This window comes from Galleria mellonella, unplaced genomic scaffold (genome assembly GCF_026898425.1).
Source record: "Galleria mellonella isolate WM207_F2 unplaced genomic scaffold, CSIRO_AGI_GalMel_v1 utg352, whole genome shotgun sequence".
NCBI classification, from domain to species: domain Eukaryota; kingdom Metazoa; phylum Arthropoda; class Insecta; order Lepidoptera; family Pyralidae; genus Galleria; species Galleria mellonella.
In genome coordinates, this window is record NW_026442084.1 from 3065283 (window position 1) to 3075171 (window position 9889).

The following is a 9889-nucleotide window of genomic DNA, read 5'->3' on the forward strand; positions in this document are numbered from 1 at the left end:
CTTAGGCTATCTACTTATTCTATACCATCGTCAATGTAGTCATATAGTATATAATACGCTCACAATTAAGACGAATCTGATGAGCCTCTTTTATAAAATCTACATTTAAGGTCTACGAAAAAGCAGAAAAGAAATTACATTCTATGATCACCTGGGAGTAAATATGTGTACACACAAACCCAATTTCAAAATTTTTATCGAATTCTTTTTTATGCAACATCCAACGGCAAACAATCTGACCGCCTACCTGATCAAAAGAGGTGACTGTCGCCTATGCCGTATTGCCTTATAAAAAAAACATTTTACCTGAGATTATAATTTTTTTTAATGTACCCTACATTGCAAAACGATCCTGCTGCTCACTTGATGGTACCATAGGCATAGTTTGATCATGTGTGGAAGAAAGTGTTTACAGAAATGCACGGTGGAGGATCGCCACTTAACCAGATGGTCGAAATGTATTAGTGTTACCATTAATAACCTAATATTTCTCTTCTTTTAAAAAAAGTGTGATTCACACTGGACTTGCATCTAGCATTTCTGTGTTATTATAAGTATCATATAGTGCTGGCTTATCTATAAAGCCATGAACTTTAAATGCCGTGTTGTTCTACGGGGTCACACTTCAGACTGTAATAGACTTTCATACACTGAAGTGGCCATAATTGCGTCTGAGTTTCGTGCTTTATTGCAGGCTACATCGCTCTTTGTTACAGTGGTCCAAGTTATAAAATAAGTGCGAGAAATATATTGTAACACGTATAAAAAAATCTAATACATTCCTAAAGAATTTAAACTCTAATTAGACAAGCACATTTTTATCCATATTTTTATCTTTATAATCACTATTTTTCAATAGTAGTATTTGTTGACGTAAATAAGGATCTGAGATATTATTTGCGTAAAGAAATACTGATAATCGAGCTCTATTCAACTTTGTCTCTGGTTTTTTTTTTCAAGACTGGATATTATAAGCTACGAATTCGTGATATTACTTTTCTGATTTCTTTGAGCATACAGGATATTCTAATCGTGTATATATTATCTTTATATAATTTTACAACCAATAAAATAGTATTGAAATGATTATATTACTAAAAATTAACTTCCTGCTTATTTAGACAAATATTTGACGGTCATTTCTATAAATTCACAATTTATTTATACGATGGGCAAATGACCTAGGCACATTACTGTAAGTAGGCAATGAAACCATTCTTTATCCGTATCAGTAGTGTTCGCGCCTACGTACAATTTATTTGTATTACGAACGCGATCGCCCGTCCTTGGGCCACACCCTAAGTTTGCATACGCTTACGTAATCTCAAGGTCACGCTGACACTTGTACCACACCTTATTGCATGCACGGTGGAATAGGAAATTACTATTTTCAGCGTTCTGAAGCCATCAAAGTCTGCATAAGCGTTTAATCAAGTCGTAAAATTTAAAAACATTAGAAATGTGTAGAAATCGTCGTGGGCGCTATCTTTGTTCATAACTATAATTATGTAAAAATTTTTAATAACTTACTTTTCAAAAATTTATCAAGTAAGTTCGCCTAACCATAATTCAAAGAGTACTGACACCAACACTCATGTATGGAAGCTAATCGTGGTTATGATAAAAGAAGCATGAAAGTAGAAGTATGTTTGGTATTATATTGAAAGATAGTAAAGTAAGGACACAGGTCTTTGATACTGGGTTCTCTCTACCAATCCCGCAAGTAACATTACGTGAAGATAAATATACGATCTAAAAAGCCTTATGAAAACAACTAGTATTACAGACAACTGAAATCTCTACGGAAACCTTCAAAGTGTTTGTTAATAACTTGAGCCATACGTGACTGACGTAAGCAGACTAGTATACATCTTCAATTTTACGGTTACATCTAATCTGTACAATGATTTGCGTCTATCAGTGTTCCATAATTTGGGGGGAAAGGGATTATTAGTTATGGAGACTGAGAATACCATTGCTAGCAATATACCCAACCAGGTCGACCTCCTCGCGGTTCCCCCTGGAAACTATCATGGTTAATTCCTGATAAATTCATCATGATGGGCTAACTGGCCTGTTTTCATTCTCATCTATCACCCTTCACTGCTGCTTCGCCAGCGTATCCCGTTAGCGCAGGCGGGGTTACCATACCATTTTCACCCATCAAAAAAAAAACAGTGTTCCATATTTAAATTGCTCAATTGGTACGCATTTGCTCGGTGGCTTTTGTTTGTCACACATATTTATTTGAAAAAATATCAAGCAAAAGAATTAATGGATTACCAATGTAAATAATAAAGAGGTTTGTTTAAATTGTAATAATACATATACGTATACGTTTATATATACATATATGTTTACTCGTTTCTAATACAGTTTCTGACCTTCTACCTGTATTTGAAACGAGATTCAAAAGTCAAATTTTCACAAATAAGGAATATAAAAAAAACAAAATGAAAAGTATTTTTTTGTTATTTTTAATTAAGCTCTATTCTGACGAATCTCTTTTATTTTTTTACTTACACGAATTTATTTGCATGTTCATCCTAACTATCTTTTGTTAATCCTACTAAATTTGTTCAAATAAAAGCCATTATATATTTTTTTTATAAAATCTTAAATTATTCACAACAAAATACATTAGGAATAGTAACACCTGTAACGTTCAATTTCGTGAACAAAAAGATTTTGTAAGTATAATTGTGTTCTATATATATCCACCCTAAAAATCTACTCCCCTGCTTTGTCCTGGTATTTGGTTGATGGAGATGGCAACCCTAAAACCATTTTCGCCCTCGAAAGTTACAAACACGATTCAATATAGTTTGTGGTAGGCATTCTTTCACAGTGAATTTAATTTATCGCTGCTATTCGATGAAACTCATAAATATTGTAATGGTACCAACTGAATGAATACAATAAAGATAATAAATTGCCATAAATTTATGGTGTTCATGTTCGATGTTCATAATGTGAAAATTAGACTATATTTAGAATGTTGCCATATTTTTATAGTCTAGTTCCCAGTTACAAAGTTTATACTATTAAAGTAAGAACAAAATACAATAATCACAAACGTATAAACATGACACCAATAAAAGTCGTAACGTGATATACCGATGTTCTTTAGTATAACACATTGAATTTGTCACAAGCAATCATGAGTTACGGCTTGCGACCATTGAAGCGGATATCATATCTCCAGTATTATATTCTTACTAACTGTATACTGCGACTTTGCCTACGTGAATGAGGATAAAAAGCATCCTATCATTTAAATTAATCAACGACATAAATATATAGGTCGCTGTATTTCAAATTTCATTTATAATACGAGGTCTGTCCGGAAAGTTCGTATAAAAGTGTTCTGGAATGCGAGAAAGAGGAGTGGGGAGGCCAGGTAAGCGCAGGACCCCTTCCTTATGTCCCTAACAATGCTTCAGTTCTGGTCTGACCGCCGTGCGGTGCGAACTGGCTTGTCACGCCATCTGTGAAGTTACCTCTTAACGAAACCCCGTCGGCATGGAGCCCGCTTCCGTTGAAGAGCAGCGCGTCGTAATCAAGTTTCTCTCGAAACTCGGCAAGAATGGCCGTGAAATTTTTGCCGATCTCAGAACAGTTTATGGGGATGATGCTGTGAAGGAACCAACCGTCCACAAGTGGCTAAAAAGATTCAGAGAGGGCCGAGAAAGCGTTCAAGATGACCCACGTTCAGGACGTCCTTCCACTTCACATTCCGACGAAAACGTGGAAAGAATTCGAACTTGTGTTAATGGGGACCGTCGTTTAACGGTCAGACAGGTGGCTGAAGAGCTTAATTTGGGCAAAACCGTGGTCCACGAAATTCTAAGAAACGAACTTCAAATGAAAAAAATTTGCGCCAAGATCGTTCCGTGAGTTTTTGAGTAAAAATTCCATTACGGTGACCGAACACCCCCCCTATTCGCCGGATTTGGCCCCGTGTGACTTCTTCTTGTTCCCAAAAACCAAATTGGTACTTCGGGGGCGGCATTTGGGGGACATAAATGAGATAAAAAAAGCTACGACGGGGCAGCTGAGAAACCTACAACCAGAGGACTTTCAAGGAGCCTTCTCACAGTGGAAACGGCGTTGGCACAAGTGCATTATGTCACAGGGGGAGTACTTTGAAGGGGATAAAATTGATTTACCTGAATAATTGTAAAATAAAATTTTTAAAAAACTTTTATACGTACTTTCCGGACAAACCTCGTATTAATAGGCTACTCGAATCACTTGCGTTTGTAATTAGATGGGATTTACATGTATACTGATTATTTGTTAATCAAAATCGTTCGGGAGGAAGAGATTATTAATAATGGGGTCTAACAGCCCCATTGCTAATAATTATACTCTATCAGGTCGACCTCCACGTGACCATCCTGGTCATCCTGGAAACCATCATGGTTATTTCTTGTGGAATTCATCACGATGGGCCTACCACCTACCACTGGTGTCTCGCACGCGTACACTGTTAGCGGGTTAACCATTATACCACCAACCAAAAAAAAAAATTTTTTTTCATTCATTTCTATTTTTGATATATCTCTTTCTAATCTAGTGATCTTTCCCACAGTCCATCCATTGCTTTTTGAGTCTCCATTTACAACTACGATTATCCACAATCATACTTGATTCTTTCTTCACCACAATCTCTAAATAAAAATAATAAATTTGATTGTGGAATAAAGAATAAATAAATAAATCTATCAAGACAATAGATTACTTCTGTATTACTGACGCTACTTACAGACTTCGTCTAATATGCCCATTCTTTGAGGGGAGGGAATACTCCCTTCAAAGAATGGGCATGAAGGAATGAAGTCTAAATTACTATTAATATATTCTTTATTGCACTTGTAAGTTACACATAAAATAATGTATTTATAAATGTTGTGAGCAAGGGCGGACTTATCTCTGATAGAGATCTCTTCCAGTCAATCCAGTACAGTATACTTACCAATTATATTAATAATATACCTTATCAAATCCTTTCTAGAAACTAGGTTTATTTCTGGTAAATCTATCACAATAGGCCAACTGACTTGAGTTCGACTTAACCTATCTATCATCTTTCTTTTGCATCCTGCCAGTATACACCGATAGCGAAAACAGGGTTACCAATCCATTTTCATGATATTAACCGGTAAATATCCACTGCTGCATAAACCTATAAGGAGGGTTTTATCAGTAGATACCACGCTTGGCAGGGATGTTGACAACTGCAGTTAGGTTTTAGTGATGTTTTAAGAGACTGCCGCCTATGTATCGACCATTAAGCTCCCTTAATCGCCCCTTATGACACCCACGGGAAAGGAAAAGGTGGCCTATTCTATGCCGGGACCACACGGCTCAAAACATTCATATATATGGGCACATACTCATTCTTAATCTTATTAATTACTGACACACTGGAATCACTTGTTAATCCACGTGAAGTGTAAAAGTATATAAAGTGTGAAGGTCGAGTATGCACGTAATACTTATGCACTGGTCAGTAATAAGTAAATATTGACGTGCTATTGGTATGGTAACTCGCAATTTTTACGCCTACACTTGTAAACAGGCACATTTGAATTTCACACGTCCGTAACGAAGTTTGTGTGGGTACAGTACGTAGTATATACGGAAGTAGACACTCGACACAATCTGTGCAAGATTAAGTATAGTATTTTTTTTTTGATGGGTGAAAATGGTATGGTAACCCTACCTGCGCTAACGGGATATGCATGCGGAGCACCAGTGAAGGTTGATAGATGAGAACGAAAACAGGCCAATTAGCCGATCATGATGAATTCATCAGGAATTATTCATGATAGTTTCCAGGGGAACCGCGAGGAGGTTGACCTGGTTGAATATATTGCTAGCAATGGGATTCTTAGTCTCCATTACTAACAATACCTTTTCCCCCCTAAGTATAGTAATTCTCTTTCCACGAACTGATGACAGGTGTTCAAATTAATTCGAAATCATTAACCCTGCTTTGCATAATGGTGGAAACTTCCATCATAACATTGAATGCCCAAAAATTATATAATTTTCTTTGATGTTTAATCATTCTTTGATGGTGTTATAAAAAAATTAACCATGTATCAGTTTGAATAATAGTTACAGTTTATGATTGCCTGACATTCGCACATATCGCGCACCCTTCTCAGGAAAAACCTATGAGCTAGTGTAGGTGAATAATTAACTAGTGGCATGGGGCTGACGATAATATAACATTAATATTTTATAACATTTTTATTCCACAAAGAAACTGACGGAAAGAGTGTGTAGTATATACGGTGTTACCTTTAAATGTATCATTTACGCATTTATTATTCTTTTATTCTTTAAATGTGTAGAGGTGTTGAAGCGATTCACTTTCGATTTTATTTCTTAAAACTGTAATGAATTTCATAGGAACATCACGAAAATCTAATTAATTTTTCAAGGTGAAAAAAGCGATTTAAGCTAGTTTACTAGCTTCATCAGAAAGATCAAATTGAAAGGTCGTGTCACTGTGCAGGATTTTCCCAAAGATTACAAAGGAGTTGAACACAGTGCGATCATGCAAAAATGTGTTGCAGCGTATAGACATTTATTAAAGTAATTTTATAATAATAATAATATATTAATAGACATAATAATAATAAATTATAAATAATAATATTAATAGACACATAAAATATATATTTGTTATGAAATATTAAGATGTATTTATTACCTTTGATCACCTCTGTGGATGATACTATGACATCACTTTCATCCATTGTTTTGTAGCATAGGAATGGAGTTGATTTCTTTATTTTGAATTATTACAATTACTCCTTTTATAACAAATTATTCTTCATTCCTAAGGATATGTATCTGTAAAAAAATTACATGCTGATTGAAAATTACATATGAGCAAAAATTCACATTTCAATAAAATATTTCTTAAAATTAAATTTAATTAATTACAGATTTAAAACTTTAAATAATTACATTGGTACTCAGAATATTTTGATGTAGTTAATTGAGCAGGACTCAACCCATAGAATTATAAAAAATGTGAAAACAGTACTAAAATTCACTCTGTCAAATGACGGTTGAATTCACTGCAAACCATAGAGGCATACATGCAAAGATTTTATTTTAGAAAAACATATAACTACTAGTTTCTGTAATATTTACCTTGAAATTATGCATTCTGCCCAATATTATATTTTAATAGCTTTAAATATGGCCTAATATATTACTTTATAATTAAGTTGTTTATCTCAGTTTGGCATGTATGCTATTATGACTTGAAGACTGACATATAATTTCTTGGTGTGCTACAGATAAATAGGTGGGACACAGCAATAATTCTACTGATTGTTACTGGCTTAATATCACAAAGTTCAGCAACAGCCAAATAATATCTCTGACATTGCAGCAAATGGGATACTGTGGGTGTTTGCCATCAGATAAATATGATGAGATATGATTGATTATTACTTTCATTTTACAATTTTAGTAATAGTATATTCCTACCTACCTTCTACCTCTATACTTCAGTTTGATGAAAGAATAAATTATAAGCTAAATAAATAGGCATTCATTCAGAATATCTTGTAATAAAAACTATTTGTGATGAGCTATAACAACCTATACCATAGATTTATCACCTAGAATTTCCACTAATTACTCAAAAATATATCTTAATCTCATAATTACTGTTATATAAATTATTATTTATCATTAGAAATTTAGAAATAAAAAAATACAAAAGCAGATAATAACTACATAAAGGATTGGAACAATCATATCAGAGATAATTAATAGTCAAAACAGATAATTTTAAAATAAAAATCACTTCAAAATTAGTAAATATAAAAGTTAGGGGCTTAGAGTATTTTTTTTTAATTCCACTAAATTAGTATAGCATTCAGTATGTATTTAAATATAGAATATGTATCTAAATAAATATACACAGATCTTTCACAATATAGACAAGAAGAAATAAGTTAACATATATCTCTATCCTTACAAGAGTGAGTAAGGATAGTTACATCCACCTTTATAATTCATACATACAATATAAATACATTTATATACAGTGGGTGTTTTGACCGTAAAAGAGTAATTTTTCATGTATTAAATAAACACTGTTATATATAATTATTATATATTTGATGATTGTAAATATTATAATTATATAATTACTTTGACATCGAAAAAAACAATCAACATTGTCTTGACATTTGAGCGGGATTTTCTTGATTTTTTTGTTCTTGGTTCAACGGATGTCTTCAACTCTTTTCTTTCACGGCCATTCTTGACGAGTTTAGAGAGAAACTTGATTACGACGCGCTGCTCTTTATGAGAACATCGAAAAAAACAATCAACATTGTCTTGACTCTTTGCTTTAGTTTCGAGAGAAACTTGATTACGACGCGCTGCTCTTTAATGGTATAAAATACTAAATGGTTAAAATACTAAATGGTTAAAATGCAATTTGGTGTTGTCAAAAGCCTTATGTATGATGGGTAAACTAGAATGTTAATTGATAATTATTTAAGATATAAAGTACAATAATAGCTAAGAAACATTATTGCAAACTTTCAAATTTCTAATATTATTTTGATTAGGATGTGTAGGTAACATTCTTATAAAGCTTACTTGTTAGAAAGCAGTCCAATAACATTCAGTTGTGCAATAAACTCAGACTAATATAGAATCTAGGTTTAAACTTCTAGGTATTCTTATGTGTAAGAACTAAAAAAGGAATTTGAAAGTATGCACCATTTCTTCATTTCTATAAAATATAATAATTATTACATAGATAATAGAGTGCTTTATTTACCTGTATGGTAAAAATTATCCAAGAATTTGCTGCAACCTTGACTGAGGAAGTAATTTTAGTAAATAATTGAATATGAAATAATATCACGACACTTCACATCTACAGCTTTGATCACGTATCACAATAATTAAACGAAAGAATACTTAGGGGAATACGTGTAAGACAGTAAACAACTAGCTGCCGACGTGCGGTTTTCATCTAGTTTCGTTCTCATCGTAGTGTTTTGTGTCCAAGACGACGCAGTTCACACTCGCGGCGCGTAGGTGTACCTTTATTGTTAGCGTAGGTTGATTTCTTACTCAAATTTAAGGCCAACTCTCGTCAATTCTACACTTCAAAGCCTTCGCGTCACCGGTCACAATTTGCATTCTATTTTTATATTCATATTATACATTCAGGATTATTAACGCGAAATATACCGCGGCTAAAACCATTTCGGTTGATACCATTGTAAACAGAAGCGCCGGGCGTAATAAAAGTTTACGATACGATAGGTTGGCAAGGTCGCGGTTTCACGGTCCACCTGAATACAATTATGCTGTCTTCTCCATTTACAATATGACGTTTCAATATTTTTTTTTTTGCCGGAGCCGTTGAGAACGGAAGACAGAAAACTCGTTTTCTTTCAATTTTCACAGAGCACATAACCAGGGGAAACAGAGAACGAGACCTGTCAAAAGTGAATTTATTTAACCACGCCATCTATTGCAGTAAGAAAGGTATAAATAAATAGTATTATTGAAGACCTAATGTTGTTTATGGTTAACACTCCACCAAAAATAGTATTAAATATGAAAAACAGATGACGCTTTTTGGAATTAGTTAAAAATCAATATCTATTAAAAGTGAAGAGATCGAACTCTGACTCGGACCATTGGAAAATTAGGCAGTGTATCATGTCAGAAAATTTTTTTTTTAATATAATCTATCTATTATATACACACAAGGTGAAGTATATTTCTTCTGTTTTGTATTGGGTATACAAAATTTTTTTTTCGATGTTGTATATAGCTCTGTTTATACAAATAAAAATAGTAAACTTACAGCCCACATGATTGA

General features: G+C 33.5%; 1 protein-coding gene across 1 annotated transcript in view; it reads right to left on the reverse strand.

Moving 5' to 3' along the window:
* LOC113519410 (dual specificity protein phosphatase CDC14A-like) overlaps window positions 1–9484 on the reverse strand; it is a 36726-nt gene extending 27242 nt beyond the window's left edge. The window contains exons 1-2 of the mRNA XM_026904508.3: window positions 8831–9484; window positions 6728–6870 (exon numbers count right to left, since the gene is read on the reverse strand). Of these exons, the coding sequence (XP_026760309.2) occupies window positions 6728–6773 (46 nt within the window). The 5' untranslated portion in view covers window positions 6774–6870; window positions 8831–9484. The remainder of the gene's footprint in view (window positions 1–6727; window positions 6871–8830) is intronic.
* Between the last annotated feature and the right edge of the window lie 405 nt (window positions 9485–9889).